Below are 19,035 nucleotides of genomic sequence, written 5' to 3'. Positions count from 1 at the left end.
GACATACACGTATAATTAGTCCTATAAAGACAACGACGAAAATAAAGTTTTAAAGTGTGAAGCGCTCAAAGGAAGAGACCATGGAGGACCACCTTCCCAGCAGTTGTTTAGCATCCTATATTGACATTTACCCTGAGCTGCTTTATAAAAGAGCAAGGACCTTTCTACAAGCATCCCAATGGAAATACATTCAGGAACGTGGCAAGAAAAAAAACTGCGCTCTGGTGGAGAGAACTGTGATATGTAAAGTGGCATTGAACAGTCATGCACTCAAGACACAGCATGATAGCCTCTGCCAAACAGCAAAGATAGGTGGTGTGAGGATGCTGATTGGTCCTTCTTGGAGCCTGAGAGGCCAACACAAAGTGGTGTTGGGTCCCTACCAGACCAAAACCCAAGAAAAGTCACATGCAAGGAAAGTAAGGAGTGCACAGATGTTTGGCATCAGAAACAAGTGTAAGGATAATGTTGTGAGACAGGACTATGAGACAATCCCCAGTAGGGAATCCTGGCCAAGGCATCAGACACCCTAACCTTGTGGAACTTAATGAATGGAGAGGGCATAGGTTAGAACCCACAATGTCCTCATTCCATTTACAGGTGCAAGATATGGTAGTGAAGGAATGGCACTTGCCACTCAGAAAAATCCGAGACTACTGCTACAATGCATCAAAGGAGCTGATAAAAATTACCAAAGAGTCATCAGCAGAAGAGACAATAAGGAGATATGCACCATAATGATGAAAGAAATAAAGCAGGCCTGATGTGGCCAAGACATAATGGACAGCACACACCATAAATGAACCTTCTGCAGCTTGAAGAACATTGACTTCCAGAGCCTCAGAGCCAAAATGGGTGCCATGAGAAAAATGCTGTGCTGAGACCCCACTCCCCAGAATGCTTCAAATTAGATATGTCTTGAAAAAAATGGAAAACAAATCTGGGTATCCTCTGTAGGGTGAAATATACACCAAAAACCAAACTATGTCACAGTGTCATGTACAGGTATGTAAAAATGCAAGAAACTGCAGCTGTGGAAGCCAAAAAAAGCTAACAATCTTAGTAAACTAAGTATCAACTAAAGACTGAGAAAGGCAAAGGGAAACTCAGTAGGATAAAAAGAGTTGCCCTAGAAAGGATCAACAACCAACCATCAACAGAGCAGGGAAAACATAGCCTCACATGGGCCACCCTAATCACCATGAATTTCATAAAAACAGCCAAGGCATAATCCTCAACGAAGGAGAACGTTGAAATTCTGCCACAGCTTCCACCCTCAACAGCAGAGGGACTCTTTGCAGGAAGGATTGAGAGGTTTACAAATAAGGCAGTCAAGCAAAAGGCCGAATGTAAGCCTTTTCATGTGGCCTTCTTAACACTTAAGAATCACTCAAAATTGCACCCTTTTTCTGCCCCGGGGAGAATAGTCGAATTAATGGGAAAACAGTTGACCTCTCCTCAGAGGACAGGTGGGGAAGATCTTGGGTCTGAGTCCACAAAGTGACATGGCTGTTTAAAGAATTGTAGGAAACTTTGAAGTGATAGACAAGACAGCAGACCACATAATTTTTACTTTTTGTAAATCATCATAGAGGACAGATGAATGAATTTAAAGGATTTTTGAGAGTCTAATTATACCAGAGAGTTTTTCAACAGGAGATGCCAAGGATGGAACTTGGCATCCTGCATGTGGAAAAAACGTTTGCACAGCCCTGAGATACCCATGTTATTTGAAGGTGGGGAAGAAGAGGGGACTCTTAAGGATCCGACAGCAAGCCTGTTACTCCCCATAGAGCAGTGGTTCCCAACCTTTTTTTGACCAGGGACCACTAGGACTTTTTTGTTCAGTGCAGGGACCCCAAGGTTCAAAATAAAAATTCTGAGAATTTGAAAATAAACTTTAATCATAACTGTTAGTTAAACATTAAGCTTAGAATAATATTTGAATATATATATTTTATAATAGAGAACTTTTAATTGAAAATATTAATTTATTATGGGTTTATAACTTTGTTTCGCGGACCTTAATTTAGTTCTCGCGGACCCCTGGATGTCCACGGACCCCTGGTTGGGAACCAGTGCCATAGAGTGTTGTCCAATTGGACTGAAGAATTCATAGCAACACTGTGGAGCCACAATAACAACCAGCTTCTTTCTTTTCTTTTCAGCACTAATTCCTAGCATAGTCTGGGGCAGTCTCAAATGACTGACCCAAATTAAAGGAGCAGTCTTGTTACATACCCCACAGGCATAAGCTGCAAGACACGTACATATCTGAAGAAGTAAGTCAGACTAACAGCACATCTTAAAATAAATGTTAGTGTCACTGGCCTTTTTTATTATGCGCAGAGGCTTTTAACTAGCGAGTGGGATCGAAAAATCTTCCCCCTCCCCACACTGCTTCTCCCTGCAGTCTGGCCAGTTAGAAACTGGCGGAAAAGTTTTAAAAGGACATCTCTGCTGGCAGCTGTAGAGGTGTGGGTGAAAAGGAGCCTCCTCACCCACCTCCGTAGTTGCCGGATCAGCTGTCCTTTTAAAAATTTCCCACCGGCTTCTAACTGACTAGACTGCAGGAAGTGGCCTGGTTGTTGGGAGCTGCTGCACTGGTCAAAGGGCCCCCAGGAGCCACAGCAATGGCGGCCCGGTCATCGAGAGCGTTGTCTGGGAAAGCACTGTTTTTATTGGGGGGGATTAACCCCCCAATGTATTTTTTTGGGGGGTTAAGATTTTTCTGTGAACCTGGAGTGATCCCCAAGTTTGGGAGAAAATCTCCTTTCTTTCAACATGGGCTGGATCCCCAGATTTAGATATCTGCAGATTGGGCCACACTTGAGAAATAGATGTATAGATATCTGCACTAGCTGATGTGTTGGTACCAGTGAAAATACAAGACAAAACAGGTACACTAGTCTGTGAATAGATACCTGAAGAGAGTGTTCACAAAGCACATTCACATAGCACATTCATTTCACAGATTCTTCATAGCTCCTTTTCCTTCAGAGTTGAACAAGTTATATCCAAACAAATTTACAAGAATTAATTATAGTGTGTATGTGTGTGTGTGTGCACTTTCTCCTTTGAAATTGCCATTCCACACAAGCACTTGCTTTCTTTAATAGAAAATATTCACTTATATATCTTCATAATAGAAAGAATAGCTATATACACGAATATTATTTTCCCCTACATACTTAAGTGATTCTTGTTGCTGCATTTATTGGTTACTTACTTGAGTTATTGCTCAATGACTCTTTCATTACAGATAATAGTATTTTGCACTCCATCATTATACTGTACTGATTGAGCATAGCTGTGTACAATTTCTTCATTTAAGCGGTTGCATAGTGTGCAGTCCTAGACGTTCTTCTGCAGAAGCCCCATTAAAACTAATGAGACTTGTGCGGCAGCCTGGTATGCAGTTCCTTTTCATTTTAAGGGGCTTGTGCAGGAAAACTATGTAGAAGGTTGTGATTATGGTGTGCTTCGGACTCAATCCCTGGGAATAAGGGATAGACAAAGGGCTCAGGAGGCAAGCAATGCAGAGTGAAATCGTAAATAGAGTTACAGTTGACTTTAATCCAGTTGGCTTCAAATTATATAGAAGGGTGTAACTCTGTTTAGGATTGTACTGTGAATTTCATAACTGTGATGGATTGGTGATTTAAAAAACTTATCTCTGAAATCTTAATTTAACAAGCAGCTCATTTTTCTGCCAGAGGCCATTACGATAGCATAATGTTTGACAAAGTATAATGAAATAAAATGTAATACACTAAGAGCGCAATCCTAAAGGGGAAAACCATGCCGCCTCCCCAGCAACTTGCTGCCTCGGTGCAGCAAGCCGAAAATGTAAATCTCTGAAAACCCCATTAAACTCCTCCATAGAATTTCATGGGGCTACGCCACCCTTTTTGCTGGCGCAAGTTTGCACTGGCAAAAGGGGGTGTTCCCGGGGCGAGAGGGCTCAGGGAGCTGACTAAAGTCAGCCTCGCCCCTGGGAAAGCCACCTTTGGTGCCAGGGTGAGCCTTTGTGCTTTCATACATGGCGCAGTTGTGAGACTCCCTGGCACCAGCATAAGTGGCCCTGCACCAGAATTAGTGCGAGTTTAGCCGGTGCAAGTGGCAGTAACTCTGGCACAGGGGTCACGCCGGCTCCTATCACCATGCAGCTCACCCTTTAGGATTGGGCTGTAACAACAACAAAACTCAGAGTTATTCACGTAGTATTATCTTTTTTTTTCCTTTTAAATTTTTATTTCAATTAGGGGATACAGAAGGAAAAAGGCAGGGGATAGGGGAAATCCGTCTGTTATAGACATGCACTGTTTTGGTCACATAAATTGAAAGGCATAGTCAATATTTAAACTATTATTCGTCAAGCATTTTCATTAATCAAATATGTTTACATATGTTTAAATGTAATAAATATATGAATAAATATATATTCATGTTTCTTAAAGTATATTTATCAATCAACTTTCTAACATGTAGCTATAAAATGATTACCATTTCTCATTAAACTATTCATCATAAAAACCATCATAAGAATCGTTCTAACCAAACATTTTCATTAATCTAATATATTTACATTTACCTAGGTGTATATTCTAGTTTCTTGTAGTGTTTCTACCAGTCAACCTGCTAGCATGTAGGTATAAAATGGTTGCCATCTCTCATTAAACTGTTCTATTGACTCATTGTTAGTAGGATTCGCCATAAAAGTCATTCTGATTCACATAGTATTATCCAAATTCATCTTTAGAAACTCAACTGCTATTTCCCACTCAGACTGTAAAATAACACAATTTTCATTTCTTTGATTATGAAGTTAGTTTCAACATAAGATAGGCCTCCTTTATTTTATCTAACCATTTGTGTATTTCATGCATCTCCTTTGATTTCCAATGGTGTGCAGAGGTTAAACATGCAGTTATAATCAATTCAACACAATCACATAGTTTCTTTGGCAATTCTGAAACATAATTTAACAGCATACATTCTGGAGTATTTTCAGTTGCTCTTCCCAAACCCACTCTCAATAAAGCAGCTACCACCATATGTGAATAAAATCAGCTGATTCTATATTACAGAACCTGCAAAGACTCAAGCATGAGTTATACATTTTGGCAATTAACCTCGGTGTTAAATACAGCTGATATCTTTATTTTGGGGCAGCTACTGCAAGAAATGTCTACCCTATAAATATTGTTTGTTCTACCTGCTCAAGCAGATCTCTGAAATTCTAGAAATTCTACAAGGTGTACAAAGTGAGAAGCTAACAGCCCAATCCAGAAGGGCCCCCCGAATGGCAATAGGAGCCGGTATGACCCCTGTGCCAGCGTTAGTGCCACTTGCACTGGCTAAACTGGTACTAACGCTGGTGCAGGGCCACTGCTGTGGCACGCATGGGCACCAGCACAGCCGCCATGGCAGTGCTTCCCTGGTGCGAGGGCTCACTCTGGCAACAAAGGGGGTTTCCTGGGGTCAGGGCTGCCTTTAGTCAGCTCACTGAGCCCTCTCACCCCGGGAATACCCCCCTTTTGTCGGCATAAACTTGCACCAGCAAAAAGGGTGGCATAGCCCTGTGAAACTCTATGGAGGAGTTTCACTGGGTTTTCAGAGATTGACATTTTTGGCTTGCTGTGTGTGGCAGCAAGCCGCTGAGGAGGTGGCACGGCTGCGCTGTCCATGGGCCCCCCGTATGTTACCCACTCTTAGAGAGTATTTTTGTCTGTTTTGTTTTTACTGTGGTGGTCTCCAATTTCTGAAAAAGTGCATTCATACTTGATGATCAGCAGTCACTACTTGAATGGTTTATTAAATGAAGACCTGAATAGGTTCTTCATTACACATCTACATTAAAACTAGAAAAAGCTGTATATGCTTAGACTAACTTCCGGCACCAAAATATATGCTTTCTGGTATTTTTCTGAAAATGATACTGCCAGTCAGATGGCATAAGATGTCCCATTCAGCCACACATTTCAATCCCAGTCAGTTCAGCAACAGCTGAGCTGTTTGAGAGGCATAAACCTTCAGTTTAAATTGAAGTCAAATCTCCATATGCACTACTGCCCTGTAAACTAAATAACATGATAAATCTGCATTTAAATAAAAGAAGGCAAACATTTGAACTACAGTGTTCCTTATGGAAAAAAAGCAGGGCTGAAATAAATTTATTCTGATAAATAGTTAACACAGAATTTCACCTGACCACATTCGAGGGAGTCACAGAAATGAACACTTCATAGAAAACTGGAGTACTAATTATAGCTAAAGAGGTCATTCATAGGAGGTTAAATTGGTTTAATTAGAATTTATTTGAAGGTTATGTTAGAGTATAAAGAGATGTTAAGGGGTTAACCCATAAGAGATTATACTGTAGCCAGTGTTCTGTTAGAGTTTGAATTAATTTTTCCCATGGGTTTTTCACATACTAATTTTCAACTAAATGAGACATCTGTTTCAGAACAGGAAGATTTGCTATGGTTGTCATAGTAACTATCGTTCTGTAAGAAAATTGTTCCAATGGTTACTTTGCTACAGAAAGGCAGAAATTTGGTACATAAAGCAGGATCCAAGAGTTAGCAGAAATACAGTCCTTTGTATTTGTCCTGTAAAAGTTGCTCATATGTTTTCTTGCCTCCAATTTTCTACCTAGAGCCTTGTACATAGCCACACCTTTTCTGTTGTAGCAATAACAGCATTTACTTTATATAAAGAACAGTGTAGTGAGAAAAAAATGTTCTCTTTTGGAAAGGAAATCTAAATCAAGATACATTTCTTTGTCATGAACACAGGTGAAATTTGTAGGCACTGAGATTGGTGAGGTATCAATTTCACAAGGTGGGGGGGATTAGAGATTTCTCTTACATATGCTGAAATGTTAATTATTTTTCATAAATAAGTGAAAATAAAATAAAAAGACACATGAACTAGTTTTGTCCAAAAATCAGTTTCTACTGGGAACAAAATCCAAGGAATCAAGTTTAGAACCTCAGCTTCAAATGTTAAATCTGTAATTGCTATCTAATACCCTAAATCTGTTGTTCCCCAACTTTTTGGGGACACCCCTCCTTGGTTCCAAAAAGTCACCCCCAGTGCCCTCTACCCTATCCTATAAAAAGCATTATCAAGAACAGCCGTTTGCACAACCCGCTAAGGATGATAATAACAATAAAATTCGAAATGGTAACAATTAATTGCACATTCATTCAAAATCAAAATTAAAGCTTAATTTATTAAACAAAACTGATGAACTTGATCCAGTGATACCAGCTTTTCCATGCAATCTTGAAGGGGGGGGGGCGTGACCCCTGAGGTGGAGTGACCCCACGCCAGCATAAGTGCCACTTTTCAGTATCCAAACTGGCAAGGACACCGGCACAAGGACACTTACATTGGTGCAGGGGTGCTGTGCAGCAGTGCAAGCCTTAATTTAGTGCAAGTGCTTCCTCCCTGGCAGCATTAATGCAAGTGCTTGCGCCAGCATTCAGGGGGGTGTTCCTGGAGTGTTCCCAGGAGCAGCTTCCAAAGACCTTTTGGGATGCGAACACTCCCATTAGCTGGCACGGAGTTACATAGCCCCGTGAAACTTTATGGAGAGTTTCACAGGGCTTGGGGAGAAATTATTTTTAATTCCCCACTGCGCTGCAGCAGGCTGCTCTGGAGGTGGCGTGGCTATGGCGTCCCCAAGCACAGCGTAAGTACTGCCCCCCTCAGGATTGTATGGATTTCTCAAAAGGCTCTGTACAACTTAGGTTGACAGGCTTGCTGCACCTTGTTGTTCTTCAATGGATTGTGGATCTTTATATGTTGTACATATCTTTGTTGTTGTGTTAATTTTGTAGCATTCATGATAAATTTTGTTGCACTTTGTTAACAATTTTCGTTCCTGTACTGATTTTCTAATCTCTGTGATACTGGTACAGTGGTGCCTATTTATCCTTCCCCCTCAGGATTGGGCTGGCCAAAGGTCTGATATTTATTTAGCAAGAATCTTAGATACCACATTTAGTAAATACTTCACTATTCTCAGTAAATTCTTAATGTGATGGATGGGCTTGATGAAGTGATAACCATTTCCCAATGTCTGGTTTAAAATGACTCAGCAGGAATTTTAAATCACCATGATCATTAATCTGGAGTTGACTTCTTTGCTTGGAGAGATGTTGGATGACCACGCTAAAACCACTTTCTGCCAATATGATGTTAGAAATGCAACAAGATGCTTCTTAACCACTGCCCATAATGCTGGATAGCGATCGGAAATTTCCTTCTGTAACAAAACTCTTGATATGATTTCTTAAACTATGGAGAATTTCACATTTGCAGTGAAAGCCAACTCTGAAATGGCTGAAAAAAATTGTGTAAAAGGGCTCACAAAAAACACGGAGAAAAATCTATGAAAAAATGAAGCTAGAACCAAGCAGAGGAAAACGTGCAGAAAAAAACCCTGATGTATTTGGTGATATGAACTGATGGAAACGACTCACATGGAAAAGACCTATGGCTTCTGCTCAGTGTTAGTTTGTAGCTCAATTAGTTCTTCTACTACCCCAACTTCCTCAGTATTTGAAAATGAATTTATCACCCAATCTGGAATTTCCACCAAAAGAAGATCCTCAGATCGCTGAGACGTATCTTCGTGCATATCCAAATGGTCATAAAAATAAAACCTTGCAGAGCATCCTCTTGTATCCCACCTTTCTCTTCTAGCTCAAACAAGGTCAGAAATTGGTATAGCTCACGATAACCTATATTGTGCTTGAATAGAGTTAACTTTGAAATAAATGTAGAGATGACAGATTTGGCCTTAATAAGATTGGCCTCATTTCTTTGCAACTGCAAATTCATTTCATTGAACTTTGCAAATAGTTCTGATAAATAAGCAATGTCATGCCTGATCTCTTTTAGTTCATCACTGAACAAAGCATTTGTGTCTTCAAAAAACTCCATAACAGTGTCAAAAAGTTGTGAAAGAATCTCACATTTTTCTTTTGATAGCCAACAAACTTCAGTATGAAGCAGCATTCAAAATCTTCATCATTTTCAACACAGAAGCTAAAAGAATATTTTTGTCTGTTTTGTTTTCACTTTGATGCTCTCCAGTTTATGAAAAAGTGCTTTCATACATGCTGATCAGCAGTCACTACTTGTTTGGTTTATTAAATGAAGAAGACATGGATAGCCAAACTTTCATTTTTTTTAAATACATATATGCAAGAAGTAAAGATTCATTGCCTGGCAAAGTTGATTCATCCAGCTGTAATGCAAATTCTGTTGTTCTTATTATGTGGCACAATGTAACTTCCACAGTTTCAGCCATTTCATCTATGTATCTTTGCGCTGAATTGTTGCTGAGAGGACTGTAGCTCAGTGGAAGAGCAGCTTCTTGGCATGCAGAAGGTCCCAGGTTCAATCTCCGGCATCTCCAATTAAAGGGACTAGACAAGTAGGTGATGTTTAAGACCTCTGCCTGAGACCCTGGAGAGCCACTGCTGGTCTGAGTAGACAATACTGGCTTTGATGGACCAAAGGTCTGATTCAGTGTAAGGCAGCTTCTTGTGTTCATGTGTGTTCAGTCATCTTAATTACCGTATATACCCATGTATAAGCCGACCCGCGTATAAGCTGAGGTGCCTAATTTCTCCCCAAAAATGGGGAAAAATTAGGCACCCGAGTATAAGCCGAGGGTTGGCTTATAACCCCTCCCCCCCCGCAGGCTTACCTGACAGGGCTCCCGGCAAAGGCGGTGGTGGCGGCGGCGGGCCCCCCGCAGGAGGCTTCCAGGGCGGGGGGAGCCGGGTGTGCCTGGCGGCGGCGGCCGCACGGCCTTGCAGAGGCCGCAGCAGGCTTCCCCCGGCCCTTCCAGGGCGGGGGGAGCCAGGCGCGCCCGGCGGCAGCGGCCGCGCGGTCTTGCAGCAGCCGCAGGAGGCCCTCACAGGGCGCTCCTGGCCAGGGGAAGCCGCATGGGCCCGGCAGCGGTGGCAGCGGCAATGGCGGAGGGGGTAAGTTGCCCCCTCCCTCCTCCCTGCTCCCTCCCCCCCTCCCCTCCCCTACTGTATTGACCCGCGTATAAGCCGAGGACGGCTTTTTCAGCCCTTTTTTTGGGCTGAAAAACTCGGCTTATACGCGAGTATATACGGTATACCATGTGGTGACTTATGCAAAAAAATATTCAGAACCTCACTAGCTGCTGGTCTTGGTAGTCTTTACCAATTGTATGTGGATTTCCAGGCTTAGCAGTCAGCTTTCAGCTACTGAAGAAATGCTCGGATTGCCATGGGAGAATTTTGAAGATTTTTTGCAAAGTACTTGAGTTTATTAAGGATAATTATTTAGGTTAAAATTTTAATTGGCTTGAGAGCTATAGTTTCAACAAATAATTGTTTGGAAAGATTCAACAGGAATTTAAAAGAATAATATTACTTGTGGGAAGTAATGAATCTGATAAAATCTTTAAATCATTCTGTAGACATTTTAAATGACAATGTGACAGAAAGTAAGATATTTTACTCCTGATTATTATTCTGTACAATGTTGGATTTTAATTCAATTTATAACAATAATGTGTCTTTATTTTATACTGAAGATAAATGATGCTGCTAAAAAAGACGAAACTTTGACAGGTTTTGATACCTTTGTAGGATTAAAATCAAGGACATAGTAAAGAAATATATTATCATTGAATTAAAAACTTATGATGTTATATGCAGTTATGAAAATTTCGCTAAGGAGAAAAAGTGCATCCACACACAGTTGACATTTAAAACCGAAGGTATTTTACCAAGGATTAATAACATTACTTTGGGGAAAGTAAAAGTTCTTGCATGACCAATTTAAAAAAAACAAAAACCCGATGGCTTGAATTTAAAGGAATAAAGAAGATTATTTTAATTTTGCCTTTTTTTAATACTTTTATTGTTTTTTTCTTTCATTTTATTATTGCAATTTTGAATAAAGACATTGCATTCTATTTTATTTACCCAAAGACAGCATAATGACATATCACATAAGTTTTAACATTGCCTTTGCATAACTTGGCAGCTCTTAAAAGTATATATAATGCAGCTGCAAAGTGTGAGAGGAAAAATAGGGGGATTTTTCTTCCCCTAATAAGCTGATGATTTGTATTCACAAAGAAAAGACATTTTCCGAGAGGAGAAAAAAATGTGGGTTATCAATGTAGCAGTGGGAATTTTCATGTATATCTGAAATTTCTTAGGACCGATTTCAAAGCTTGATTTGTGGCTTGTGGCAGCCAAGTGATCACAGCAACATCTATTTCAGTAGTATGTACAGACAGCAGACTTTGAATGAGATTATTTTTATTCCCTCATTATGCCTAAATATACCTACAGGTTTTATTTATGACGGCATTTCTTGCCTGCTTTTCCCCCCAATGGGGACTCAAAGCAGCTTACAAAAATACAATTCAATTTAAATAAACCGAATATGATTTAAATAAAGAGGAGAAATAGGTGCACTAGACAACATCCTGGGCTATTCTTTGATCCACTGGGACAATCGCCGAAGGCTGTGGGCCACGAGCCCAGGGCCCAGAGCCGTTCAGCTGGTGCCTCTGGCCATATGCAGCTCTAATACCTGCCAGAGGATGGAGACAAAAACTTGGCTGAGATGCGAAGTCACCAACAGACCTCTTCCAAATTGCCCTCCCTTTCTGTGTTACAAATAATGATGTCATCTGGTCCACTTGTTTGTCTAGCAAGAAAGGAACTGGCTATGGGGTAATGTTTTATTTTATATACAAAAAAGAATAGTGTAACTACCAGATAACCATGCCAAATTATTATTATAATGATTCGAGTGCATGTAAACAAATTGAATAAAGACTTTAATGCTGTGGTTGACTTGCATGAATGGTCATGGAGCTGGGTTTATGTTATACATAATTTAATCTCAGTAAGCCTGAAATACAGTTTTGGGAAGGTTGCTATGCAATGCTACCCCATCTTGCATAGGTTAGTTTGTATGTATACCAGTGTAGTAGATGCCATTCATGTTCAATTGAGTTGAAGCAATGTTTTTGATTGTTTCAATTTTTAAAAAAAATGGCAGTTCAGAAAGGTGAGACTACCTCGAAAAATGCCCCCCCCCTCCCAAGCCTCAGAAAAAAAATCTCCATAGGATATAACGGATCCAATTTTTTTCGGGGAAGCCTGAGAAAAGCTGAAATATCCATTTACCGTTATGGGTATTCGGCTTATTTTGGTTTTCTCAAAAAAATCAGAACCAATAAACCCAAACCCGAAATTTACTGGAAAAAAACGCACAGCTTTAGAAGGGACTTTTCTGAAAGGGACTGAAAATAAAGGAGCCAGTTTCATAATTAACTTATGTAGCTGTATGATGCAGCCACATTTGGAATACTATTTATAGTTCTGGTCACTCTTGCTCTAAAAGGATACTGTAATGTTGGAAAAGGTGCAGAAAAGGGCACCAAATTGATCATGGGTTGGGAGTGCTTTCCCTATGAGAAAAGGATAAAGAGTTTGGACTTTTCAGTTTATAAAAAAGTCTAGTGAGTGAGATCAAGATAAAGTCTTATAAAATTATGCATGTTGTGGAGAAAGTGAACTTTTTGTCTCTTTCTTATAATGCCAATGAATACCTAGTGAAGTTGATAATGAGTGGTATCAGGCACTTTCACACATGCTAAATAATGCACTTTCAATGCACTTTAACAGTTGTTTGCAAGTGGATTTTGCCGTTCTACACAGTAAAATCCAGCTGCAAAGTGTATTGCAAGTGTATTGAAAGTACATTATTCAGCATGTGTGAAAGCGCCCGAAGTAATTCTTTATGCAACGTAGAATGAATTTGTAGATTTTACTGTAACAGGATGATGTGATGGTCCCTAATATAGGTCACTTTAAAAAGGTGTCAGACAAAAATATTAGCTGGAATATAGTTCTCTCAACAGCTATTAATCATGATGGCTCAATGGAACCTCCATGTTTACAGCTGGTATACCTCTGAATACCAGATTCTAGAAAGGCAAGAACAGGATGTAGTTTTGGTCTCTTTGTCACTGCTTCGTGTGGGTCTTCTAGTGTTCTGGTTGGTCTCTGTGGGGAAAAGAACATTGGACTGAGCTGATCCAGCAGATCTCTTCTAATTTTTGTATATAGTTAAAGAAATAGAAAGAGCTAAAAAATTAGAGGGCAGAGCATTCTAAAGGATTTATACCACCTATTTTCTTCCACAAAATAATGGTTTTGTGCAAAATTTATTCTGTGCGCGAGCTAGTTTGTATTCATAACAGCTCCTGATTAACAGGGTGTTTCTTTTAGATATTCTGAATATATGTATATCTTCATAGAGTTTCAAAGGGGAAAAAGAAAGAGCAGCAGATTGCAGACAACACATTAATTTCAGAATGCACTATAATGCATCCGTTGCAGAATCAGATGAATCACAGCTTCATGGGCATTTCCTTTTGTCTTTGCCATATAGGATACAAAGAGAGATACAAAGAATAATTCAGAGGAGTTCTTTACAGAATTCTAACAATTTCTTGTTGGTGCTGTGAGGGAGTAGTATAAAGTTCTCCCTGAAGTAACATCTGAGAAGGAAATATGGTTTATGTGCCAATATTTATAAGCATTACAGTTGCAATTATCATAAATCTTATTAAGTCATAGCAACCTATTAATTGTTCTTTCTGTAGGCGATATTAAACATCCCTGTCAGCAGCCAATCAAAAAAATATACAACATTGCAAATATTCAAAAGAATCAACCCCACACTCAATTACTTATAGTGTTGCTGGAAAGTAATTGTTGGGCACTATAAGAATAATATTACCCATTGAGATTGTAGTCACATCAATCCCATAAATAAATAAAAAGGCAGCAGAGTGATTGCACCAAAGGCCAGAACAATGCCACCAATCATAGAGTTGTGCGCCCCCAGTTGTGGCTGCCGAATGCGGTTGCAACCCCTGCTCATATAAGGAACAACAAGGCAAGGGGGGAAAGGGTACCTGGCCCCTTTACTCAGAGAAGGTGATCAGCAACCCTTCCACTAGGAGGTGGCTAGTTTGAGTCTCCTGCAGAGACGGTGTGACAGTTGCCTTTTGCTCCCTGTGAATGCCAGCAGCACCAGCATAATATGGGAAACTAGCTGGATCCAAATACGTGCACACATTCCAGAATACAGGGAGGAACATGTCACTGCAGTGGCTGTCCCCCATCCCCACTCTCAGTGATAGAGCATCTGCTTGGCATGCGGAAGGTCCCAGGTTCAATCCCCAGCATCTCCAGTTAAAGGGACTAGGCAAGTAGGTGATGTGAAAGACCTCCGCCTGAGACCCTGGAGAGCTGCTGCCAGTCTGAGTAGATAATACAGACTTTGATGGACCGAGGGTCTGATTCAGTGTAAGGCAGCTTCATGTGTTCATGTGTTCACTTTGACTGTGGTGGGGTAGGTAAACTATCAGAAAGCGGACGGGGCAAACATTCAGCCTATGATCTTTGAGAGAAGCACAGGGCAGACCCATATATGTTGAGACAGGAGACTTGGCTGGGGGGGGGCAACAAGTGGACAGAGGAGGAGATATTGCCAAACCCTTGGCAGGGGACTCAGGCATGGGGCAGGGAGCACATTAAAATAGTGAAAAGTAGGAACTCACTCTTTAAAACGATGACACATCCACCCATCTCATCTACTTTGGCCCTATCACTACATTGTTGCCAGTGTAGGGGCTTGGTTCCCATCCTAAACATTTTCCAGAATGGTTTTAAGATTGGTTCTTGTAGGTTATCCGGGCTGTGTGACCGTGGTCTTGGTATTTTCTTTCCTGACGTTTCGCCAGCAGCTGTGGCAGGCAGAGGAGTAACACTGAAGGACAGTGTCTCTGGTTTTAAGATTACCCCCTCAATCCATCATTGGAGGAAGACCTTCCAAACCATGCACTAATTATACCAGCCTTGCCCTTGTGTTTTTCAGAAACCTAGACCTGTGCTTCTTCCTTCATTCTCCTAGTGTTGCTCATGCTTCCATAAGCAGCCCCAGGGAGAGTATTTGTGCTCAATAAAGCCAATTGTAATCACTGCTGGTTTTTATTATGTGCTAAATTGTGAGATGTTATTATATGTCAGTTGTGTTCTTTGTTTTACACTAGTGACAGTGTGCACTTTGGCTCTCCACACTACAGTTTTACACAAAAACATTCCTCAAATGGTTGATCTTAGTTGACTCACCAAGATGTGTGTGTAGCACTGAAGACCATCTTCCTCTTTTTTTGACAGGCAACCTTGGTTTTATGGCTGGGGCTTCAATCTTCCACGAGGCCAAGCACTCTTAGAGAAATGGAATCTCATTCCAGATGGAATCGATATTCTTATAACACATGGACCACCGCTTGGTAAGATAATGCTGAAAACTAGTTACCCATTTCAGTTTATCATAATTTATCTGTGTGTCCTTGGGGATAGAGAACAGCTTCTAGTCTCTGCTCTCTCAGCTTAGTTCTTAGGATGTAAAAACTGGTGTGATTCTGAATTACTTTACAGTGAAATGGTATTCTGACTGTGTGTCATAGCATAGTTATACCATCCGATAACCCTACTGATTTAATGACTGGCATAATGCTAAGAATGAAAACAGGTCCCATATACTTTTCTGCTCCCCACTTCCCTGAGTGATGAGAAACTCCAGGGACAGTGGTACAAAAAGTTTAGTTTCCCTAACATGAGAATGCTGAGGACTCCCCAGTCGCCCCTAAGCACCTTTTCCCTAGAGTGCTGCTGTTGGAAAAGTCGGGGTGAGACTGATCAAACTTGGCATGATGTCTGTATTAGAGCTATTCTGTGGTGGTGATGGTGGCAAAAAAAGGCAATATTTTTCCGCCACCATTGCATCTGTATATAATCATCCAGCTGAGTTTTTGCCTGTGGTCCAGGGGCTTTTACATCATAGCCCCAGGTAATTGGATTCTGACCACATGCTGTGGTCAATTTGTGATCAATTTGCTGCTTTGGCACCTGATTCTCCAATTTATATGGATACCTTTTAATTTTTGGAGCCCGACAATGTGAACAAAATCCTTGGAGAGGTGAGACCTACCACTTGTCATGCAGAAGACAATTTATGATTATAAGCTGTAGCGTATCATGTTGACTCAAGCCACATACACATAGTCTTTTCTCAGATCAGTTGTAATAGCAGGAGATCTCCAGCTAGTACCTGGAGGTTGGCAGTCCTACATAGAATCTAATTGCCAAAGCGGCCATTTTCTCCAGGTGAACTGATCTCTATCAGCTGGAGATCAGTTGTAATAGCAGGAGATCTCCAGCAACCACCTGGAGGTTGGCAGTCCCATTGCCATAGTAATCAGCTTAGAAAGCCAGGTGGCTGTGATGGATAGTTTTTGCCCAGCTTTGGCTGGTGCATCAACTTCATCAGTTCCTGGGACAATCAGATCTAGCCACTGCCACAGTGATGCATGCCTTAGTTACATCTAGACCAGTGGTTCCCAACCTGTGGGTCGCGACCCCCGAGGGGGTCGCCAGGTGTTTTCTGGGGGGTCGCCGCCACTGTCCTGGGACAGCCCCCATCCCGGACTGTCCAGGACTAACCCAGACGCCCCGTAACCCTGATCCGTCCGCGAGGGCACGGAAGACCCCAAGCAGAGAGGCGAGGAACCGGCCCACCGTCAGCCGGAAAGAGCCGGGCTGCAGAGATGCGGTGGCGCACTGCTGCACACCAGCTGTAGCCCCTCCGCCCTGGACGCGGCGGGATGTGTGGGAGGCCGAAGCTCCCCTGGCTCGGCCCGTTCAGGTCTTGGAGGAGAAGAGGGCGGTCCCCCTTGATGCCGCTAGCTCTACAGCCGAGGAGTCTGAAGGACGCCCGTCTTTCCTGGCTTCTCCGCCTCGCTCTGCAAGCAGACGGCAGCTCCCCTTTCCCCCAGTTTTGTTACTGCAAACACGGAAGGAAAACAAGCCCGGGTTTGTGCATATTTACCGACAAGCTCGCTTCCACGGCAGCAGGCATCAGCGTGAGGGGAAGAGGAAGGCGAGACCTTGTTCTCATTTCCTCGGCCCCGCTGGTCAGACAGAGCTAAGCGCCGGGACTCATCTCAACGTGAGGGGAAGGTGTTGGGTGTCCGTGCACTTGAAAAGGGCTTGCAAACATTTTTTTAAAGCCGTTACGTGTGCATGAGGGCTGCCAAAGCGCTCCTAATCCAGGGGTGCAAACTCGGCCCACACCAGCAGGAAACCTGCAGCAATTTCAAGGCACTTTTATGGGCACAGATCTCTCTCCCCCCCAACCCCCCCCAAGAATGGCCGCCGCGTCCGTTTGCCTAGCCCGGTGTTCCTTCTCTGTGAGGCAATCAAAGCAGTCGGTCTTGCAAGCCCGAGCTTTTTCTCTGGCGGTTGCTGCCGCGGATCGGCGGGAAAACGCAGCGCCTGCTGCGGGGGTTGGGCGGGGGAAGAGCCTCTCCGGGACTTCTGCTTTGCTTTTGTCAGAGCGGCGGCATAAAAATGCCCTTCCAGCCCTCTGCAAAAGGTCGCTCTGGGGAAGAGGACAAAGGCTGGGAGAATCCGGCAGCGCTTAAAAGGACTCTGATTAGGCACCTTTTTCAGACACATATTAGCTTGCAACGCATTAGTAATTGAAAGCCTTTTAACTACAATTTGGTTACTTTTGTTTTTTGTTTACATTGAAGGGAAAAAAACCCTATTACATTATGCAAATGTGGCAGGGGTCGCAGGTTACTTGGCAATTGTAAAAGGGGGTCGCTACTCAAAAAAGGTTGGGAACCACTGATCTAGACTAAACAATTGCAATGCAGTCTACTTGGGGCTACTCTTGAAGAGTGTTCAGAGGCTGCAGCTAGTGCAGAACGCTGTGGCTAGACTGCTGGTCAGAGTCAGCTATCAGTAGGTTTGCCAACCTCCAGGTACTAGCTGGAGATCTCCTGCTATTACAACTGATTTCCAGCCGATAGAGATGTTCACCTGGAGAAAATGGCCACTTTGGCAATTGGACTCTGTGGCATTGAAGTCCCTCCCCTCCCCAAACCACGCCCTCCTCAGACTCCACCCCAAAAACCATCGCTGGTTACGAAGAGGGACCTGGCAACCCTAGCTATCAGGACCCCAATATTACAGTAATTACACTTGCTACTGATCCACTCAGCCCAATTCAAGATGTTGGTTTTGAACTTTAAAGGCCTACATGGCTTGGGACTGGAGTATCTGAAGGACAGTATTATCCCTAGAAATTAAGATCACAGGAAGAGGCCCTCCTGACTGTCCCATCAATCAAGGAAGCTCTTTTGGTGGGTACACAAAAGAGGGCCTTTTCAGTGGCACCCCACAATTACGGAACCTCCCTAGGGTGGAGTGCTAGCCCCTTCACTTTCGATCTTTAGAAGGCAGTTGAAGATGGTTTTATTTAGGCCTGCATTTGGTTGTTAGCAGTCCTGAACTGTAATTTTAAATCTTGGCTTGTATGTTTTTAATGTATTTTATTTTATGTGTTTTATCTATGCTGGAAACTGCCTTGAGCTCCAGAAAGAAGAAAGGGGGCAAATAAATATTTTAGATAAATGAATGAATGAATGAATGAATGAATGAATGGAACATCCACATTCAGAAGTGGTCATTTGACCACAGTAGTCAGGCTATGGTTGGCGACCTCTAGGTACTAGCTGGAGATCTCCTGCTATTACAACTGATCTCCAGCTGATAGAGATCAGTTCACCTGGAGAAAATGGCCACTTTGGCAATTGGACTCTATGGCATTGAAGTCCCTCCCTTCCCCAAACCCTGCCCTCCTCAGGCTCTGCCCCAAAAATCTCCCGCTGGTGGTGAAGAGGGACCTGGCAACCCTACGTGACGCGGAAGTAACGCTAGTCATCCTGAGATTTTTGACTCAAGAGTGCAAAAAAACAAACAAACCCCTAACCAAATGTAATGCAGCATTCTTTGTTTCTTCCAAACTAAACTTTTACTCCTGATTTTTTTAAAAGCTGCATTTTCTTCTTTAAGTCGTTATCAGTAG

At 42.2% G+C, this 19,035-nt stretch overlaps 1 protein-coding gene across 1 annotated transcript in view; it reads left to right on the top strand.

Moving 5' to 3' along the window:
* MPPED1 (metallophosphoesterase domain containing 1) overlaps positions 1 to 19,035 on the top strand; it is a 53,070-nt gene that overhangs the window by 26,009 nt on the left and 8,026 nt on the right. Inside the window, exon 4 of the mRNA XM_056847232.1 lies at positions 15,276 to 15,391. Coding sequence (XP_056703210.1) covers positions 15,276 to 15,391 — 116 coding nt within the window. The remainder of the gene's footprint in view (positions 1 to 15,275; positions 15,392 to 19,035) is intronic.

This window comes from Euleptes europaea, chromosome 3 (genome assembly GCF_029931775.1).
Source record: "Euleptes europaea isolate rEulEur1 chromosome 3, rEulEur1.hap1, whole genome shotgun sequence".
Classification (NCBI taxonomy): domain Eukaryota; kingdom Metazoa; phylum Chordata; class Lepidosauria; order Squamata; family Sphaerodactylidae; genus Euleptes; species Euleptes europaea.
The sequence above is the reverse complement of the archived record's forward strand: the minus strand, read 5'-3'. Positions and strand labels throughout refer to the sequence as shown.